Genomic DNA, 23,039 nt, shown 5'->3' on the forward strand with positions numbered 1-23,039 from the left:
AAATAGTATGAATAAATTAAAAATATAACATTTTTTATGAAAATATGTAAATCATTATTTTAATATGTTTGTAACCCGTTGTATAAAAGTGATAATGACCTCGAATCCAGTGTTTGGAGAATATATTGGCACGGTTTGCCGGCCCTCTACGGAATGTATCCTCAAAACACCGGCATCTCTGGCATTATCACTAACACCAAATAACATTATAGTCTTACATAAAGGTTGCTGAGGCTGTAGAAACAGTGTACTCAACTGCCAATGAAATATAAAAACATGGCAATAAATCACCCTGGACAGCGCTATGATTTTCTCTTTTAGATTCTTTATTTACTCAATGTTACATTAACTAACATAAATAAACGTTTTTATGAACAAAAGGCACACAGTTCAAATATAAACAAGGAGAATGTATGTACAGCTTGTCTCAGCAAACATGTCTGCCCTCAGAGAGAGAGAGAGAGAGAGTGGTCTTAGAGAGAGAGATGGGGATCTTAGGGGGTTTGGTTTTAAACAGAAACGTTATGCTGTCACTCCAGCACTGAGTGTCAGTGACACTGTCCACTGCTCAATTCCAAATGGGAATCCAAAATGGCAGACGCCAAGGCAAATATCTATTCACACAGCATTGGGTCCAAATGAAACTCCATCTACTGTCCAGTTTAAGAGGCCACAGAATGGCTGCCCCATAAGCCAGGGCTTCAAACCAACATAATACAGATGGGAGCTGCTGTGGATGACGGATGTTGGGAGAACCCACGTTAAATATATCCAGGGCCACGGTTGTTTTGTTCCTGGGCTCAGGTCTCAGATATTGACAGTACTGGTTAACTCCTCATACTGATGATGAAGTATGGGGTATCTCTGGTTTGGTTCTGTCTGCTCTGTTCTCAGATAGCCACAGAACTGGTTTTGGTTCTGTCTGCTCTAGTGTCAGATAGCCACAGTACTGGGAACCTCTTCGTACTGGATGATAAAGTAGGGGTAGCTCTGGTCATCGTTGAAGATAACATAGATCTGGGGGTCCACCCAGTTGTCTACACACGAGTCGTACAGGTCACTGGAGGGGTCCCGGGGGCTGAGTGGGGGCGGCCGCCGCATGGAGGGGTTCCCCACTGTAAACCTGGAGACAGAGGAGAGAGGAACAACGTCAAGCTCTGCCAGTGCTCACTAAATGGAACTATTATGGATGACTGACCAGTAGTGGTCTATTGCGGTTAGGAAGTATTTTCTTCAACCACATTTCTCTGTTGTGTGACGTGTTTCTGTGCTGTGTGATGCGTTTCTGTTCTGTGATGTTGTGTTTCTGTTCTGTGTGTTGTGTTTCTGTTCTGTGTGTTGTGTTTCTGTTCTGTGTGATGTGTTTCTGTTCTGTGTGTTGTGTTTCTGTGTTGTTTGATGTGTTTATGTGCTGTTTGATGTGTTTATGTGTTGTTTGATGTGTTTATGTGTTGTTTGATGTGTTTGATGTGTTGTTTGATGTGTTTATGTGTTGTTTGATGTGTTTATGTGTTGTTTGATGTGTTTGTGTTGTTTGATGTGTTTATGTGCTGTTTGGTGTGTTTATGTGCTGTTTGATGTGTTTATGTGCTGTTTGATGTGTTTATGTGTTGTTTGATGTGTTTATGTGTTGTTTGATGTGTTTATGTGCTGTTTGATGTGTTTGATGTGTTGTTTGATGTGTTTATGTGTTGTTTGATGTGTTTATGTGTTGTTTGATGTGTTTGTGTTGTTTGATGTGTTTATGTGCTGTTTGGTGTGTTTATGTGCTGTTTGATGTGTTTATGTGCTGTTTGATGTATTTATGTGTTGTTTGATGTGTTTATGTGTTGTTTGATGTGTTTATGTGTTGTTTGATGTGTTTATGTGCTGTTTGATGTGTTTATGTGTTGTTTGATGTGTTTATGTGTTGTTTGATGTGTTTATGTGCTGTTTGATGTGTTTATGTGTTGTTTGATGTGTTTATGTGCTGTTTGATGTGTTTATGTGCTGTTTGATGTATGATGCTCTACATCATGGTAATCCCCATAAAGGTTACTAACCTGCCAGTGAGGACTTTGGCCAGGAACATGCAGTGGACCCCTTTAGGCGAGCGCTTGGAGAAGTTGTGGGAGTAGACGGCCTTGCGGGCGAAGTAGGAGCCTTGTCCGAACATGGTGGCGTGTTTGCCACTAACACGCGGGTCAAAGTTGTGTTTGCAGATGCCCTCCACCACTTCAGGGGAGGTGCCGTGGAACAGGTGCCGCTCGCTCAGCATCCTGTCCATCTCCGAGAGACGACGAGACATGTACTCCTTCTTCCTGTTAGGGGGAGAGGAGGGGGAGGGGGATGTCTTTAGTCTAGTAATTGAATGTTTACACTTTTGAACAGGATACAGTGAAACAGCTTTAAGGTTTTACTCTATAGTCTAGTCTATTTGATTCACCGCTTCTACCAAGTAGGAAACACTTACATACTCATACCCACACACCACCCAACACCCACCCACACACACACCCAACCACCCAACAACCCGTGACTCAGCACCACCCCCCTGACTCATCCTCACTCTGGAACCACTTCCTGTGCTCTCAATATCCACAACATCAATGGCCCCAATTGAAAGCATTCTGGTGCATTCTGGCATCAGAGCCGTTTAGCCTGGAACAGACCCATTCCAGCACATTCACATTCAGAGCCACAGCAGACAGACATCCGTCTTCCCCTAGATCTGGTCTAAAGCAGGACCAGTGTAGCAGCCAAGGCACACCAGTCATCTATCCACAGGAACTAATGAGCTCTGATTCAGACAGTCATAACCAACTAACAACTGCTAATAACTGTGTAGCTACTAAGTCAACCACTTCCTTACCTCCACGAGGACGCAGGTGAACCTGTGTAATAACATACCCATTTAATAACTGTAATAACGGTATGATAACTCACCTCTTGTATTTCTCCCAGAGGAAGGGGTTCTGGACGCGGAGGATCTTCAGGATGCGGAACTTGGTTTCGGACACTGTCTTGTGGAAGAGGGTGTAGACAGTCCGGTAACTCCGGTCGTCACGGGATACCGGAACCTGCAGGAAGTCCTGGCTGGTTGTCATGGGTAACCAGGTCTCTGGGAATACGCTGGGAGGGTTGGTGAAGTTGGGAGAGAGAGGGAGAGAAATGGACAGATCCACAGCGGAGGAGGAGAAGGGGAAAGAGGAGGAGAGGCCACCAAGAGTCCTGGAAAAGAGAAGGGGGGAACAGAGTTACACACCATAGCTGGGAATATACAGCTGTGGAAAAAATTGAGACCACTGCAAATTTTTCTTAAATCAGCATCTCTACATGTATGACAGCCATTCCATTCCAGTGTCTGTTGAATTCCAACACAGGCACACCTCATTCTACTGAATTAGGTACTGATTAGGTGATCCCCTGAACCAAATCTTATTTAACGAGGAAAAGTATAAAAACCACTGCTGTGGTCATCACTATCCTCTTGCAATAGGACCAGCTGGATGGCAAAAACAGTGCTAATAGTACCTCTAAAGTAATATTAATCAAAAAATAACTATTGACCATGCCAAAAGAGTTGAAAATGAAAGTTTTGAGTGAGGAAAAGAAGGGTTCAATTCTGGCTTTACTGGCAGAGGGATACAGTGAGCGTCAGGTTGCTTCCATCCTTAAAATGTCAAAGACGGCGGTTCATAAGAACAAGGTCAAGCAGCAGACATTGGGGACAAAGCTACAGACCGGCAGAGGGCGAAAACGACTCTTTACTGACCGGGATGACCGCCAACTCATTCGAATGTCACTCAACAACCGTAGGATGACATCAAGTGACCTACAGAAAGAATGGCAAATGGCAGCTGGGGTGAAGTGCACGGCGAGGACGGTTCGAAACAGGCTCCTAGGGGCAGGGCTGAAGTCGTGCAAAGCTAGAAAAAAGCCCTTCATCAATGAGAAGCAAAGAAGAGCCAGGCTGAGGTTTGCAAAAGACCATAAGGATTGGACCGTAGAGGACTGGAGTAAGGTCATCTTCTCAGATGAGTCCAATTTTCAGCTTTGCCCAACACCTGGTCATCTAATGGTTAGACGGAGACCTGGAGAGGCCTACAAGCCACAGTGTCTCGCACCCATTGTGAAATTTGGTGAAGGATTGGTGATGATCTGGGGGTGCTTCAGCAAGACTGGAATCGGGCAGATTTGTCTTTGTGAAGGACGCATGAATCAAGCCACGTACAAGGTTGTCCGGGAAGAAAACTTGCTTCCTTTTGCTCTGACATTGTTCCCCAACTCTGAGGATTGTTTTTTTCCAGCAGGACAATGCACCATGCCACACAGCCAGGTCAATCAAGGTGTGGATGGAGGACCACCAGATCAAGACCCTGTCATGGCCAGCCCAATCCCCAGACCTGAACCCCATTGAAACTTCTGGAATGTGATCAAGAGGAAGATGGATGGTCACAAGCCATCAAACAAAGCCGAGCTGCTTGAAATTTTGTGCCAGGAGTGGCATAAAATCACCCAACATCAATGTGAAAGACTGGTGGAAAGCATGCCAAGACGCATGAAAGCTGTGATTGAAAATCAGGGTTACTCCACCAAATATTAATTACTGAACTCTTCCTTAGTTAAAACATTCCTATTGTGTTGTTTAAAAATGAACTTGAACACTGCATTTTTTTGTTATTTTGACCAGTTGTCATTTTCTGCAAATAAATGCTCTAAATGACAATATTTTTATTTGGAATTTGGGAGAAATGTTGTCAGTAGTTTATAGAATAAAACAAAAATGTTATTTTTACCCCAAAACATACCTATAAATAGTGGAAACGGATAATTTTGCAGTGGTCTCTTAATTTTTTCCGCAGCTGTATATGGATCCCTTCTAGAATTATAAACCACATCAGAAATCATCCAATTATGTTTTATTTCATAATAACCTATGCTAATGTTGAATAACCAATAACCTGAATCTCCACCACATCCTGCAAAATAAACAACATGACGATGTCATAGCGCTAGAAGTGGGCGGTACTCTAATGCAGCAGCAGCGTCAACAGCGAAGAAGAAGACTATGAGCTTCACAGAAATGAGGCACAGACACAGGATGAGAAAACACAAAGCAATGGCATATCAGGAGACTGTCAGAGAACTCACACAGAAAGAAAAGAAAAGCCATGGCCTGTCTGGCATTTGAGTCACTAACAGTAGGATCGTTGTCATGTTCTAATTTGAGTCACTAACAGTAAGATCGTTGTCATGTTCTAATTTGAGTCACTAACAGTAGGATCGTTGTCATGTTCTAATTTGAGTCACTAACAGTAAGATCGTTGTCATGTTCTAATTTGAGTCACTAACAGTAGGATCGTTGTCATGTTCTAATTTGAGTCACTAACAGTAGGATCGTTGTCATGTTCTAATTTGAGTCACTAACAGTAGGATCGTTGTCATGTTCTAATTTGAGTCACTAACAGTAGGATCGTTGTCATGTTCTAATTTGAGTCACTAACAGTAGGATCGTTGTCATGTTCTAATTTGAGTCACTAACAGTAGGATCGTTGTCATGTTCTAATTTGAGTCACTAACAGTAGGATCGTTGTCATGTTCTAATTTGAGTCACTAACAGTAGGATCGTTGTCATGTTCTAATTTGAGTCACTAACAGTAGGATCGTTGTCATGTTCTAATTTGAGTCACTAACAGTAGAATCGTTGTCATGTTCTAATTTGAGTCACTAACAGTAGGATCGTTGTCATGTTCTCTCTCTCTGGCTCAGACTCCACGTCTTAATGGTATTAGCCTTATCTCGGTGTCTGCATGCATGTGTGTGATTCTCTGTGGCACAGTAACAGTTTCTTTCTCTCCCTCTTGCTCCTGAGTCTCTCATCTCAGTTCTGTCTCGCTCTGTTTGAGTGTCACGCTGAAATCTGCCCCCACAATCAGATGCTTTATTCCCCATGAGTTCTGAGAAGATAGAAAGCAAGGTAAAAGATTGAAGAAGGGTGAATGTGTTTAAGGCAAGGTGAACAGATGTACGGGTGTGTGTGTATGTGTGTGTGTGTGTGTGAGTGAGAGATAGCGAGCGAGAGAGAAGGATGTGTTTGCCCATGTGAGAACTAAGTTGCAAGCAGCTACAGAGCCACAGTGCCAATCAAGATAATGACTTCCACCCCTGTGCTCAGCAGGACACAAGCATACACGCAGACACGCACACTGAACTCAAAATGAACACTGTAAGATTGCATGTTATTCTAGGCATATGTACTTAATCATATCATGTTTCACTGTTTATAGATAACACACACACACACACAACCAGCATGACTGCTTGAGAATATGTGATATCTGCAGAAGTTCCTCTCTCTCATGACTTGGTGACTAGAGAAGAGGAGACTCATGACTTGGTGACTAGAGAAGAGGAGACTCATGACTTGGTGACTAGAGAAGAGGAGACTCATGACTTGGTGACTAGAGAAGAGGAGACTCATGACTTGGTGACTAGAGAAGAGGAGAACAGCACAGTCAAGCAGCAGCCGTAGATGGAAAGAAGGAAACAGATGAAAAAGTCCAGGGGACAAATTCCTTGCTCGCATTCAAACTCCCCACAGTCACGTTTCACACTCATTCAGTCACGCTGCTGCCCCTGTCTGGAAGCCATTTACACCTCTCTCTTCCTCCTTTGTCTTCCGTCTCTCCCTCTTCCTTGTTCTCTCTCTTTTATGTCTCTCTTCCTCCTCTCTCCGTCTCTTTATCTGTTTGTTCCAGGCCTGGTTGGAACAGCACGGTCTAGCTCCCCCAGTAGCAGTAGTACTGGACTAATAGGACTGGCAGGGACAGGGCAGCACTGTGTTCTGGTAGTTAGATCAATTTGTCACATTACAATAGGGACTGACTGACTGACTGTTACTTCCAGGGAGGACTGACTGACTGGTTCTATGGAACACTGTTTCACACGGACACTACCTAAGTAAGAGAAGAGAGTGTGTGGTGTGCTCACTGTGCTGGCACATCATGTCCAACCACATTGTGCTGTGGTATGGTACCATCCATACAAGACAAGTTGTTTTGGTAGCAGCAGGCTCCAGTGTACTATGCTATGTAAATGTTAACAGGACAGTTCACCTCAAAATCTAATTTTATCAGACATTTTCAACCCTCGAGTGGGAGAGCTCTGGATAAGACTGTGTGCTAAAGCTAATCGACTACATTAGCGATATGGTGTAGTGTTGTAGTAATCCAGTAGATCTGAAGCTGAACGTACAGTTAGTATAGTGTCAGTCCAGTACTCACTGTAGATGTGGAGTGAGGACCATGGAGGAGAGGAAGAGGGGTCGTTTCTTGATCTGGCGTCTGAAGCCGAACACGGCGTTCTGCTGGAAGCCATCTCTGATGTTGAGGATGTACTGGTTCTGGAGGGTGATGAAACGGACCTCCTTCAGACCACGACCACTAGCCTCCTCTATCAGACGAACCACCGGCTGGAGGGGGGAGAGAGAGAGAGAGAGAGAGAGAGAGAGAGAGAGAGAGAGAGAGAGAGAGAGAGAGAGAGAGAGAGAGAGAGAGAGAGAGAGAGAGAGAGAGAGAGAGAGAGAGAGAGAGAGAGAGAGAGAGAGAGAGAGAGAGAGAGAGAGAGAGAGAGGATCGAGGTTTAATTGGAGATATTATTTATTGTGGTGATTCATTCATCAGGAATAATCTGATTCAAAGTTGTTCCACCTAATATTGTGTAACTAACACTTTTGGAATGAATCTTCTTTAGAAATATTTACACATTTCATGCTAATAAACAATCTTAAACTGAATTGTAGCACTGGGAATATACACATAAACACACACACAAAGCGCCTATGCAAAGCCCTCACTCAGTCACTCAGAAACGTCTTCCAGAGTCAGCCTGCCAGCTGAACATATTTGCCAGTGTGTGTGCAGGCTACCCTGAAGCAAAGACTACTGTACTGACGACACAAGCGTGATTCAGAAATTAGGAAGAGATTTTTTATTACAGAAAAACGGATTTAAGAATTCTATAGTTATCACGTTTCGCATTGGATTTGATTAACTACAAAAAGGTAAGACGTGTTTTTTTTTCTTTCTGCTGCCGCTCTGCACACATAAGCTTGTTAGCTAGCTAGCTCTGGTCCGTCCAACTCTCAGAAGTTCAAAGGACATTCAAAGTTCTTCCATAGAAACCGCTCCTAGGCATAATTCTGTGGGCCTAATTCAGATAATGCATGTCATAACAAGATGCCCAGCGCTTCAAGCCAAGCCTCCTCCTTAATCCTCTCTCAACACCCGCAAAATGTAAGTTGCATCTCGCGCCCTATACACTGGTTTGTCCATTACGCATGTAAACAACTAGCTTGCCCGCTCCATAGCAAGTTGCTCTATCCGCACTGATTGGTGAAGTCATTGAATGAGATAAATGTAAAAAACGGTTGATTTCACAGGTTAAAAGAGGAAACAGAAAGGAATGATAAAGACCGGTACATTGTTTTGGGATCGACCGGTTCAGAACTTTATTTTGCTGGTTGGAACAGTGGAACGGAACGAAAAAAAATAGTTGTTCTGTTCAGAGTGAAACTATTGGAAAATAATTTTGGTTCTAACCCCTGCTCTGAACACACACAGAGAGAGAACTCTGAACACACATGCATACGCGCAACAGAGACCCATTCCACATGGCATACCGTATCATTGATGTATTGATCTTCTTAAGGTGGGAAGACAACTGATTGGTGTGACTTGAAATGTGATAATGTGATTGGTGACTCGAGGGTTAATGTGATAATGTGATCGGTGTGACTCCAGGGTTAACGTGATCGGTGTGACTCCAGGGTTAACGTGTCTCCTTTGTCAGTTTGTGTGTGTTATTTAATAGCCTCTAACTCGCCCTTCATCCACATGCATGCACACACACTCACACTCACCTCAGAGTATTCTCTCCAGCCGAAATTGTCTCTGCAGTAGTATTTCCACACTGTGTGGCAGTTAGGGGTGGGGATTGTGTTTGGGGGCGGGGCGGCAGGGCTGGAGGGTGTGGTCAACCGTCTGACACGGTCGAACTCCAGGTCACATACACGCATGGCAGTGAAGTCTAACGAAAACACACGACCCCTGGAGAGAAGAGAACACATGGTCAGTACCACACACACACAGTACCACACACGGATAGTACAATACACACACAGACGGTCAATATCACTTGACAGACACATTAATCTTGCAACATCACACAAAACCGCCAGATATCACACACTGTGGTCAACTGTCATTGGAGTTCTGCAAATGTGCTATCTCGGTCAAGATAAGCCTTATGTAATGCTAATAATAATGATAGATCACCAGAGAGAGAGAGAGAGAGAGAGAGAGAGAGAGAGAGAGAGAGAGAGAGAGAGAGAGAGAGAGAGAGAGAGAGAGAGACAAAGCGAGAGAGAGAGAGAGACCTCTGTCTTTGTTTGTGCTAGTCTGGGTCAACTCCTACCACCCCGCCCCCTACCACCGACCCACTAGCACCCCTCGGGCCCCTGGCAAGGCCTTTTCTGGGTCAGACATGCCCCTTACACATGCATGAGCAATGCATGCAGGCATACACATAAATATGTCATGCATACACACACACACACACCAGGCTAGCTGTGCTGTGGCTGCGTTAATGGGCTGATTGATCGTGGCTGGGAGTCTAATGGAATTTGAGGTTAAAAGGCAGGAGTCTGGACAGGCAGAGACACGCAGGGGGCAGAGGTTAGTGTGTGAGAAAGGTGTGACAAACTGTGTGGGAGAGAGGTGTGACAGTTAAGGCGCCCGCAACCTTCCCAGCCGAAACAGTTCGGAAGAGTTGGTGCATATATTATGACAACACTTTGTGACGTTTTTTGTTCGTTTTGGACTTCGGTGAGGGTTTTTCTCGGCTGGTCGGGCACACAACATTTATTCTGGAGGCAAGCCGAAGTCTAAGCCCCTTCGTCGGTGATTGGTCAACAGTAAGGATTCTTCAATAGTCTTTGTTTTCATGCACATTTTTCCATTGAGAAATACTGCACCAAACATCTTAGTTAGATGTAAAATTGCGTGACTAAGACCTCCTCGGCAAAAACGTCAAAATGGATTACAGATTTCTTGAGTTAAAACTTAGATTAATTCGGCCTATTTTGACGAAGTGTATACTGGCTATGGTGTCTCAAAATGGACAAACGGTACTATTGCCACTTTGTCTCGTTTTTCAAGTGAAGGTCTTTTAAGGGATTATGCGAGCACACTCGTTGGGTTCGTCTAGCCGAGTTCTGCTAGGGGCCAGCCGACCTGAAGCATGCTGCCGCCTTTGGTGTGTGTTTTGGTGACCTGTGTGGCATGTGTCGTTTACAAGAGACATTTTCTTTTCACAGCTCAGCTACCCACTAGACTCTAGGATATAGTTTACAAGAGACATTTTCCTTTCACAGCTCAGCTAACTACGTTAGCCAAAATCTCATGTTTTAAATCATAAACAAATAGAGGCTGAGGAATCATCTGTCAAAATGAGTGCAAACACCCCATCCTATGGCCAGCTCCAGCCCAACTACACACTACATCTATGCATTCATTGACTGACGACAGCTGAGAGAAGTGAAACTCATAGAACTTCCTTCACCAAAAAGTGTCAAGTCATAGTTTCATCCAATAAAATATTCAGTCAGAGGTTTCTGTCACACACACACCAAAAATTGTCAAGTCATAGTTCCACCCAATAAAATAATCCGTCAAGAGGTTTCGGTCACACACACACACACACACACACACACACACACACACACACACACACACACACACACACACACACACACACACACACACACACACACACACACACACACACACACACACACACACACACACACAGCTCTTGAAAACACATAGTCATTGGTTTTACAAAGACTTGAATACATTTCTTACACACACAGATTGATTACCATTTACACTAACTAACCGTGTAGCTCAGTTGGTAGAGCATGGCGTTTGCAACGCCAGGGTTGTGGGTTCGACACCCACGGGGGACCAGTATTAAAATGTATGCACTCACTAACCGTAAGTCGTTCTGGATAAGAGCGTATACTAAATGACAAAAAAAAAAAAAAAAAAAAAAAAACTACGATTCCACCGGTCCGTGTGAGGAACTGAAATAGGGATCTGCTACTGCTCTCTCGTGCTTCATGTGGAAAACACAACAAACAACCACAACCACCGGCCTGAGTCCAACGTCCTGCCATATATCTATTCATACCATATCGGTCACGCTAAAGTCATTTTAGGTTCTGGTAAAGAATAAATTGTTTTGTTCACTTCGCAAGAAAACAATTTTGTTAACAAACAATTTTGGTCACAGGTCTTTTGGGAAAAACTGATTGGGCCAGCGACATACTTGATGATACAGGACTTATGAGAGAGAGAAGGCATCAAGACAGGAGGAAAAGGAACAGAAAAAGGATGAGAGTAGAGAGAAGAAAATAAAAATACAGAGAGAACAGGAACAGGCTGCATTCTCTCTGTTCTCTCGCTCTGTCTTCCCTATGTGCATTCCACTCCTCTCTTCTCTCTGTGGCGGTATCCAGATTTTCATATCGTCATACCGTCCTTCACTCATCCTGGGATTTACGGTATTACCGGCATAGCACAGAAGGGGGCGTTAAAACACAAGAAAAGCCCATTGGGCCTCTATTATCAGAAATGCTAACAAACTTTGCACAAACTAATAGCAAAATCACATAGACGCTGTACGCTAAATGCTAACGAGCGAAAACGAACATAAACAAATTGCAAAGACAGGCAAATCCAGCTCATAAAGTTATACAAGCATAGCTATTAGCTACCCAATGTCATTTTCGGTGAGTGTGGACATTTACAAGCGAAAGTGAACGAGAGAAATTGTGCAAAAAAAAAACAAAGTTGTGATGCATGCTTTTCTGAAGGAAGAGCAGCGTGTGTACCGGGAGCAGAGGAGGAGAAGAACGGATGAGAGAAGAACACGCTAGTAGGAAGCACAGAGAAGAAATGGCAGCTGTACAGACAACTCCTCCAGCGCTCTTTGACTTCAGGCAGAAAGCCATTATAAGATATCTGATGGCAAAACATTTAGTAGTGAATTGCATACAAGTGTAAAGTTCATGACCTCGTGAGCCGTATATAGAACGCTATGGACTCACCATCTCGCTTTCTCCCGTCGTTGTGCTATTTACAAACAAACAGACTGGCTCAACGTTCTCGGGAACTACGGTAAGCTTCATAATGTAAAATAATGTGACAGGTGAAATGAAGAACGCAATCTGCCTCATCTCCTAACATATTTTACAAGTATTAACTTAAAAAGTTGCTACAAATATTCACAGTTATTGAAAAAATAAATAGTTTTGACAGATTTGAAAAACATTTTTTTAAATACTCCGGTATACGGTATATACGGTATACCGCCCAAGGCTAGTGTTTTGATTTTCTCTCCCTGCATTGATGGGAAGTTTCATGTTAGTCTACACCTGTTGCTTGTGTGACAAATAACATTTGATTTGATTGAACTACGGGGACTAGAAGTCAATTTGATGGTCCCCACAAGGAAAAAAAGCTATTTCTAGGGGTTTTAGGGTTAGTGTTAGGGTTAGAATTAGGGTTAGGTTTTGGGGTTAAAGTTAGGTCAAATATTTTTTTTTATGGGAATCAATTGTGTGTCCTCACAAGGTTAGTAAAACAAGACTGTGTGTGCCAAAACAGACAGACACAGTGCCATGGTCATGAGGAATGTGTAAATGGAACTACGGCCAGCCAGAGATCACAAAACTGTATTTTCCCCAATTACGCTACACTCCATCTCACCACAAACACACACGGCCTCCAATTAGAACACTCATCTCATTCCAGACATCACACTACCCTTCACTACATTGCCTCCTCCTTCTGATCATATAAAACACACCTAGAGTAGCTACAAGCAACCAAGCTGAAAACTACGGGTTATAACTAGTTGATTACAATATACTATATATATATATATATATATACACATACATACATACACACACACAATAAGCTATTAAACCAAGTTAAAGATAGTTCAACTGTCCTTAAGAATCTACTTCCTCCCCTTTCTCGTATGAGGTCTTCAGTGACGCCAGACAATCGTCTCCCCTCCTTTCCCTCGCCTCCTCTGTCTCCCTCCAGTCCTTCCCCTCTCTCTTTCTCTCCGGGCCAGATATGTAGCTTCATTCAAAAAATAAAATTCCACTGGTTAAATTAAGTGCACAGAGTGAGTCTGGGAGTAAATTAAGAGAGCCAATCAAATGCCAGACACAGTCCAAAGACACACCCCTTTTTGGAAGAGACAGCACTCAAAGCCTGGCTTAAAATTTGGGCTTTCCAGGGGTGCAAAGACACACCCTTACTGCACAGTCACGCACGCACACACACACACACACGCGCACACACACACACACACACACACACACAGTTCACCTCAAATTAATTTCAGGTCATACCCTGAGAAAAGTGTGCGAGTGGCTGAGAACTGTTTGTTCATTTCAGAAGACCAAAAAGTAATTTAGCCCTGGGGTGAGAAAAGAACAGAAAGCGTGAGAGAGATGGGGTTCAAAAGAGGAGTGCAGAGAGAGGGTAAGAGAGAAAGGGAGAGCATAAACAGGGGAAAGGAGGAGTGTGAGAAAAAGAGATAGAGGTAGGTAGGTACAGAGTGAGTAAGGGAGGAGTTTGGAGTCATCTTGGAGGAAGGTGATGGTTACAACACCCTTTGATGTCCCAACGAACCAATCACAGAGCAGTACTGGGATCACCATGGCAACAGGGGCAACGCCTGGCCAACGATGGTGATGCATTATTGTCATGTGAAACGATTAGGTCACACACACACGTCCATACACATGATACACAGACCTCCTTGAGTGCACAGTCAACTGAAGTTTGGATATACACACACACACACACACACACACACACACACACACACACACACACACAGACAGACACTGCAGTTGAAATAACGGCTGTAATGAGTGTGTTTTCAAATAAAGAGGAGGGGTGAGAAAAGTGCTGACATGGGAGTGGGAGGAGAGAAAGAGACAGAGGGTGGGCTCTAAATCCAGCCCTACACCAATCTCTCTCTCACTCACAGACATCAGCAGAACTTAGGGCAGCACACACCCGCATCAGTCACGCTCCTGAGAGCGTCACTGACTGGAACCAGATAAATTCACATGCAGTCACACACATAAGCCAGTGAACCGACCCTACGGAGGTTGATGCAGGTTCCAAAGGTTATTCCACGACACACATACAAGACGTCACTTTGGTGAGGAGGACAATGTGTACACACTGGGTATTCCTCACTTTCTCATATAGAGATGAAAGAGTAAATGTAGTTCGTTGTCGTGTTTTGGTTCTGTTTCCCAGCTTTAGAAACTGGCAAGAAAACACAACACACTCACATCATCACACACTTTAGTTCCCTTCCCTCCATCATCCAGTTTTAATATAATCTTCCTATAAACGTAGCGTTCTTCTAGAATGTTCTGCATGGGGACAGGTTATTCAGTCAACACACACAGGGAGCCAGTGGGGAGAGGTTGATGAGAGGTAGAATTTGAGAGGAGGGGCAGGTTGAGGATAGGGAGGAGAAGGAGAAGAAATTGCTTCAGAATAGACGTACGGAAGCCTGCAGGCACGAACACTCACAGGCCACAGAGAGAGAGAGAGAGAGAGAGAGAGAGATGGAGAGAGCGAGAGCGAGAGAGCGAGAGAGAGAGAATAGGGTTAAAGGTAGAGGCTGAGTAATTAAAGGCAGGGCGACCCAGATCTCGCCCCAGTGAATCATTTCATTGGCAGTCTGACATGTTATCTCCTCACACACACATATGCAAGTAGCACACACACACATGCACGCACGCACACACAAACACACAAGGAAACATTCACACACACACACGGAAACACACACACACACAAAGAAACATTCACACACACAAAGAAACATTCACACACACACACACACACACACACACACAAGTATCACACCCATGGTAGGCTACACATTGTCTGAGAAATTATATTTTCTGACAAACAGTGGCACAAAGACACAAACACAGCACACACACACACACTGGCAGTTGTGCACATGGACAGAAGCAATCACACACACCTTGGTGTCTGGTCCCTCTGTCCTTGGTCTCAGTGACTCTGTCAGTTAATGACATGTGAACCATTTACCACACACACACACACACACACACAGTTTACACCCCACAGGGCAGAGTATCACAGGGAAATACCTAATACAGACCAGATAACACAGCTTTCATTGACACACCAAAAGGATATGGAGGCAGGCCCACAACACACACACACACACACACACACACACACACACACACACACACACACACACACACACACACGCAAACACACATTACATAAAATATTCCTGTCACGGGGATGAGGGTAGGTAAAAAGTGAATCATGTTAAGTGATGAGTATTCCATTCCTCTCTATGTAACTGTAGCTGGCCAGAGGAATCCTGAGAAAAGAGGATCAGTATTAGGACTTCCTTCCAAGGTGTCATATAGATGGGATTCATCTACGGTCTCATACAACCATGATGGAACTCCCCACCCCTCATACCCACACTTACACTCAAACTCTGCTAGATCAACTGGACATTTTTGCTATCAAAAGCATCCCTGCAGTTTATGTCCGAACTCAGATAAATAAATAAAAATTATCCAGTGTCACTTTGTTTAGATGTTGAAATCAAGTGGCCTACCTGGATAAGAAGATGCTTATTTCTCAGAATGAGAACGAGTTCACAATTCCCTATATAAAATGTGTATTTTTATGCTCATTGCACATTTATAAAACATAGACCAAGACAGCTAGCAGTCTGTGGCTAAAATGCTAGCGGTAGGTGGTACAGCAATGCTGCGTGTGACAGAAACTGAGCATTAATTTTCCACAATCGTGTTCATTGATAGTCCCATTTTAGAAGGGTCTGCTCTTCTCTAAATTGCAGGAGTTGAGACATAAAAAAGGGTATCATTAGAAAGGTTAAAAGGATATTCGGAATTTTGGCAATGATGCCCTTTATCTACTTCCCCAGAGTCAGATGAACTCTTGGATACCATTTTTATGTCTTTGTGTCCAGTACGAAGGAAATTAAAGGTAGTTTAATGAGCCAATGCCTAACTAGCGTTAGCGTGATGACTGGAAGTCTAGCTACTAGCATTCTTAGCAGTATCCCTTTAAGTTCTCTTCTATTATACTACAGACGCACACAGAAATCTGACTGCTGATAGGTACTATCACAGTACGAGGCCGTTCCTTCTCTTGCTAGAACAAAAGACGCCCCTGCTGTGTACCGACAAACCTGACATTTCTGCATGTAGAATCACAATACTTGTCAATGGCTGAGAACATGACCGAGCCAATTAAAAGGGCACGAACCTCCACGTTGGGGAGCCGACAGAAGTGACAATGAAAAGATGGCACTTTTCCTGGTGTAATCCACTCCCTTTTCATCAGACTTGTATTAACTAAAACAATAAAACTGCTTTCCCAAACTAGCTATCTAGCAAGATGAAGAAATATATCTATTCACTCTCCATTATTCTGTGTTGCCAGGGTCAGTTTGCTTGTTAGCTAACGTTAGCTAAAAACTGTTATCATCGCCGTTTAGTACAACATAGCTAACTAGCTACTCCACCGACTCTCGACAGCTAACAGGCAGCTACTTCATTCAAAAATGAATCCATTGTGATTTAAATATAATGTTGCTAGCTACGCTAGTTATGGCCATCTGGTTAGTATCAACAAGAGCTTACTACAAATTAAATTATAGCTAGCAACAACATTAGCACAGCTTGCCAGTTATACACACACACACATATACATATTATTATATGTGACATTCAGCAGACACTTTTATCCAAAGCAACTTACAGTCATGTGTGCATACATTTTACATATGGGTGGTCCCAGGAATCAAACCCACTACCCTGGCATTACAAGCTCCACGCGCTACCAACTGAGCTACAAAAGGTCAGTTAGCTTATATTAGCTACAGCAGGCACAAGCCAAACAAGCTACTGCGACCTTGTGGCCTGGAGTATTTAAATGAAGCAAATCGGAGGTAAAACTGTGTATGTGAACGACAAAAGGTTAACTGCGGACACTCTAGGCAGAGGTGCTAAGTACCTATCGGCAGGCAGATTTCTCGGTGTGTCTGACCCTTTACAGTAAAATAACGTTTCAATGTGTTTTCGGTGCCCATATTACGATTCTGTTGGACCAAACCTCAAATGCAAATAGCGAGTTGAAACTGCTTGATGTCAGAGAGGAAGAAGTGATCTTTCGTCTTTGTTGTTGTTGAGTGGCAGGGGGAGGAGTTTGGTGTCTGTGTACGAGTGGGAAGGTGCACCGTGCACACAGCACAGAAGGAGCGAAGGAGACGAGACCAAAAATACCATAAATACTAAAACGATACAGGCATTGCGCTAAACATGAAATTCAAATTAAATGTGATATATCGCCCAGCCCTAATGGAGGAGTGGAGGTGGGATGAGGGGGAGACATGGCCACTTCTACCCAGAGAGGAATGGGGCTGAGTGGGGCTGAGTAGACAGTTTACAGCACAACCTCTTGCCCCTGCATCACACGCACTGACTGACTGACATACAGTCAAACTCAAATCATTTTTTATTTTACCTTTATTTAACTAGGCAAGTCAGTTAAGAACAAAATTCTTATTTACAATGACGGCCTACACCGGCCAAACCCGGACGACGCTGGGCCAATTGCGCGCCGCCCTATGGGACTCCCAATCACGGCCGGTTGTGATACAGCCTGGAATCGAACCAGGGGGTCTGTAGTGACGCCTCGAGCGCTGAGATGCAGTGCCTTAGACAGCTGCACGTTTGTATGTCCTATACATACTGTACAGGACATCCAAACATGTTGAGACGGTAAACACAGACACACAGAGAAGGAATTATCAACTCGCTCTCCCATTTTCACAGTCACCCACAAAGCATGCCCTCTCGCACACCAGGCAGGTCACCCGTGATACAAGTCCATCCACGTCTGAGGACGTCGGGAGATGACGTGGAAACCGGCCACTAAGTGGCAACAATGAGCGCTGTTACCTTCAAGTAGGTTTCAGTTTTGCTAGGGTGTTGTGGACGGGGATGGCGGATGGCTCTGGTTCAAAAGGTTGTATGTTCCAATCCAGTGGTAGAAAGTTTTTTTTTAATATTTTAGTTTTTACCTCTATCCCAAATCTTAACCCTTACCTTAACCCTTACCTTAACCATTCAGAGTTAATGCCTAACTTTAAGAATTTGGAGTTAATGCCCAAACTTAACCTTAAACACTTTGAAATGTGACGTGTGAGAAACATGGATGAACCTCTAACTCTCACGTGAGACTGTGAGAGCTAGTTCCTCACACACAAATACTGACACATGCCAGCCAACTAACTAACTAACTAACTAACTAACTAACTAACTCTCTCTCACTCACACAAACACACAGCAGCGGCTGCCAAATAAGTCTGTTGCCATGTTGACGGCCTGGCTTGTTTTGTCCTCTGCTGCTCTTCAGATAACAGCTGTTATCAACTGCATTCAGTTACTATGGCAACACAACATCACCCAGGGTGTGTGTGTTTGTTGGGGTGGGAAGAGTGGGGCGACTGGTTTCAGGAAATCTACATCTGGCCGACTCTGGAAAATTAAGTACTGTTGCTTTACTTGCTTAAATGGGAATTAAAATTCAGAGCATGTCGGGACCATGCTGGGAGTGTGTTGGAGGCCGTCTTTTGAAATTCTCCAGGAGAATTTGATGGTCTAACACTTCACAACAGAAAGCAATAAAGAAAAGATAGGGAAAAAAACTTTAAATAGAGGTGTAAACTAATGGGAAAGTATTTTAAACTTAAATAAAAAGTCCTACAGTCTATATACCGATTGTTACCATGGCTACTTTGGTTTTCTAAGAGAATGTAAGAAAAGGTTTCTTAACTGTATTTACTAGTCTGTTACACAGTAATTATATAGGTTATTACACTGGTAGTTACTGTGGTATTTTGGCTCTGTATACAGACTGGTCGTTTATAATGTTTGGAAACTGACACTACTATACACTTAAGTTACTATCACCAAAGCCTATTACAGTCTCTCTAGCCCTATGTGAGTGTGTTGCACATTCAAATAAGAGCTTGACTGCATTTGGCTTCTCATGGACAGGTGCATATCCTGTGGGTGGGAAGGTTTGCATGTAGTTTCAATTTAAAAACCTAAATCAACAACACACACACGCACAGTCACAAGTCCCTCAGTGCCCCGAATAACTTGTGAGATATGTGTGTGTGTGAATGTGGTGAAATAGCTAACTGTTTCATTGTGTGAATGTGTGGTGTATAGCTTGAACCAGAGCACAATTTGTATGCCTGTCTGCTAGCGGTTGCCAAGTGCTTGTGTGTGTGTGTGTGTGTGTGTGTGTGTGTGCGTGTTTGTGTAACTGCACCAGGCAGCAGTAGGTCATGCAAGTTCCCAGCTCTAAGCTGCCATGGGTACAGCACTTCCTGGTTTGAGCTGTTTCAACCAATGAGAAGGCTGGGTTTGGGAGCAGAAAGAGCACACTCTCTATTGCAGGAACTAAGTGCCATAAGAATGACACCCAAATAAGAACTGAGATAGGGGAATCCAGGAACCAAAACGACTCAGTCAGTTAATCATTACAACACACACACACCTACTGAAACTGAGATATATCAAACAGCATACATTTACATTTTAGTCATTTAGCAGACGCTCTTATCCAGAGCGACTTACAGTTAGTGAATGCATACGTTTTTTTTTTTTCTCATACTGACACACGTGGGAAACGAACCCACATCCCTGCCAGCCAAACACTTGGACGACGCTGGACCAATTGTGCGCCGCCCATGGGTCTCCCGGACAGAGCCTGGACTCGAACTCTAGTGGCACAGCTAGTACTGCGATGCAGTGCCTTAGACCACTGCAACACTCGGGAGCTTACCTTATGAGCATACCTTTCTCATATCAAAGCACTCCTGTCTTAATACTGTAAATACAATCTCAGCTCTATTAGGCTACTTTCATACAGAACATAGAACAGGAGGAACCACTGTAACTAAATAAAAGCACTTACTGAAACTTGAGCCTGACTTGTTCATTGTCCGGATTGCAATAAAGCCTCTCCAACTGATCCTGTGAATCATCCGCAATGCTTTGCCAGCTTTGAGTATCACTCCTGCAGATCTGCCAGTGGTAGGGCAGTACAGTATGGTGGTAAGCACAGTCACTCCCGTACACACACAACCCCTGCAGGAAATCCACGCAGATCGAAACCGAATCGGCTTGGTGTGTGTGGTACTGGAGCTGGGTTAGCAGCTCAAAAACTAGATCCAGGGAGGCCTCTTCGCTTTTATCCTGAAATATCTCGCCTTTGTCGGCCTGAAGACTGGGGGTGCTCCTACTGTCTTTAATGGTGAGGCAATTTGCCCCCCGCAAGGCTTTAGAAGCAAATAGGTCACTCATCGTGTTGCCCCCCTGGCGTGGAGGGGTTACTAGAGGGGTATCTGGTGTGGGGGGTGCTGCCGCCACATCGCGCGCCCTGGGGTGAAGTTTGAGTTGGAATCTGCGCTCGTTAGGGTCTATTGTCACGCGCTGGATATCTACCGGCACCTTGGTTACCCCCCTCTCTGTCTCCTCCAACTCGGCGGCGTCGTCCGCCATTTCCGTGTCGCCGGTAATCATAGCCGTTACACCGGTAGCTGACGATTCTTTCAGGCACACAGGCCCACCAATCTGTGTCTGTTTGACCACCGCCGCAGTGCACAGGTTCCCCGCTGTCCTTGGCGGTGGGTTCCGGGGGACAAACACCCCGTCTCCGGTAACAAGAGCATCCGTACTCAGTAATGTGGTTAGGATTGGGTCCTGGAGTGCACGGAGGCATTTTGCGTCCAGTTTCCTCTGTCCGTGTTTCTTTTTGAAATAGGGCTTCACTAACGGGATTTTATCGGTAAGTCTAATAGATTGTTCTGTGAATTCCCGGTCCCTCATACTCATATCCAGAGCGAGTCCCGTTCCACCGTCGAGGACCTTGTCGGTTGAGTCTGTCGGTTTCTGTAGGATATGTAAAGCTTTATCCATGGTCGCCAGGGGCACACCTAAAACCTGATAGTCCTGAAAGAGAGGAAATAAATGATAAGAGAGACAGACAGAGTGTGAGAGAAATAACCATAGACGGGAAATAACACACCTAAAATATATGCCTCATAGGTTTCAAAAGTCCTGGGCATGTCATTTGATAAACTGTTGGTCAGACCCCTTGACAGAGTCAATAACCATTGCGTTTTATTGGGTGAAAAACAATAAGCATAATTTTGGAAACCAATCGTTTACTTTCCTGGGTAATGTTAAACTGATAAAATGGAAAGTATCCTGTTTACCATTGATAGCCCTTAAATCTAGAAGATTGAATAGACTGAATAGAACCTATAGGTGGGGAAAAGTCTCCCAAACTTAGAAACAGTTTTATTTTATTATTTTCTGTCAATGACGAGCGTCATGATGCAATTACAGTGCGTACAGGCTACTAATACAGCGCGATACAATCATTGTCGCACGATAACAAAACGTTCTCGAGAGAGTATTTTGATCACCGGAGGCAGATACACGGGGTCTACGCCATACGTGCCAGTTACAAATCGCTGCTCGAGCAAGTTTGCACGTAGGCCTACAGACACACACAGAGGAAAGGGGGACTGCGGCGAACAGCACAAAGACTCGATCCTACCACTGCATTTCCCGTTGTTACGAACATCAAAAAGCCTACATCGGCTATATAAATCCTATAGGTCCTAGCCTACGATGTTATTAGGCACAAATACCCGCATTTCAGCAGGTTTTATCCGCGAAAACACGGTGGATGTTTGAGATAAACAACACTAAACCCGAGTTGCAGAACGTAGCAGACTGCTATATCGTTTATAAAATGTAAAAATTCCCTTCCAGCAGTCATGAAGATCTGGTGCGCTGCGCAAAAGGACTAGCCTACAATATAGTCGAGCTCCAACACATACTGCTGCATAGACGTCCCGGCTGGGTGATTTATTATAGCGTTGCTTTCACAGAGCCAGTTTAGAATACAAAGCGTCCAGACACACACATATCATATTCCTACCTGCGTAAAATCCGTTCGATCTCTTCTGTGAAGTTCTTTCCTTCGCCACTTAATCCCTGTCCGGTCATGAATGTAGCGATATGTTGATCTGCGTTTAGGATGCTGGTCCGGGGCTGGGGCAATGCGTGACAAAGCAGCTGTTCGTCGTTCTCCACTGGGCTCAATTCCGCCAACTCCTGTGGTGGATAGAGGCAGCTCGCAGCTGTTGCAGGGAACGCTCCGTCCTCTCAGCCACTCACAGCGCTCCTCACTCGGTCGAAGGGTGGGACTTGGCATCAAAGGAGAAGAGAGAGAGAGAGAGAGGAGGAAAAAACGAAACTTGGTGTGTCATAGGAGGAGGTAAAGCAGGAAGTTGTGTTGTAGGTTGTGCTGTAGGTCTACTAAGGGCGTTTACAGTGAGCTGGGTGGTCTCAACCCCCCCTTGTTTTTTAGATACTGACTGACTGGGACGGTTTCTAGTTGTTTGCGTTTTCAAACAGCGTTTCCAGTAGGCCTATAGGAGGATTATGGGAGGACAAACACATGCCATAAATAGGCCTGTGACAGGACACAGTCAGAGGCATCAAGCCCATAGGGAACACAGGGGCACGTGTCCCCTGATATGTCCTGTTTAAAAAATAAAACATATATATATACTTTTTTTTCTTCTGTAATACTACTAGCCACCTAGCAATTTTATGAAGTTGGCTTTAGCTAGCCCAGCTACGTTCCCTATCTCCCAATCTCATAATTAGCTACCAAGAAGCCATTTCAGGCTATTAATCAAGTTAGAGTAGCTAGCTTGTCTAACTATCTTAGCTGGCATGTCTGCTGGCAAGGTTGGTAGACTTTAGAAAA

The 23,039-nt window shown here is 44.1% G+C and overlaps 1 protein-coding gene across 1 annotated transcript; it reads right to left on the reverse strand.

Moving 5' to 3' along the window:
* Positions 1-305: 305 nt before the first annotated feature.
* LOC121566938 (protein mono-ADP-ribosyltransferase TIPARP) lies at positions 306-22,435 on the reverse strand. The gene is made up of 7 exons (XM_041876877.2): positions 22,203-22,435; positions 20,166-21,202; positions 8,903-9,089; positions 7,266-7,453; positions 2,926-3,210; positions 2,043-2,300; positions 306-1,123 (listed from the first exon to the last, which is right to left on the reverse strand). Exons 2-7 carry the CDS (start codon positions 21,167-21,169, stop codon positions 934-936), a joined length of 2,112 nt encoding a protein of 703 aa, XP_041732811.1. The 5' UTR covers positions 21,170-21,202; positions 22,203-22,435; the 3' UTR covers positions 306-933.
* Positions 22,436-23,039: the final 604 nt, after the last annotated feature.

The sequence above is a fragment of the Coregonus clupeaformis genome, chromosome 5, assembly GCF_020615455.1.
Source record: "Coregonus clupeaformis isolate EN_2021a chromosome 5, ASM2061545v1, whole genome shotgun sequence".
NCBI lineage: Eukaryota > Metazoa > Chordata > Actinopteri > Salmoniformes > Salmonidae > Coregonus > Coregonus clupeaformis.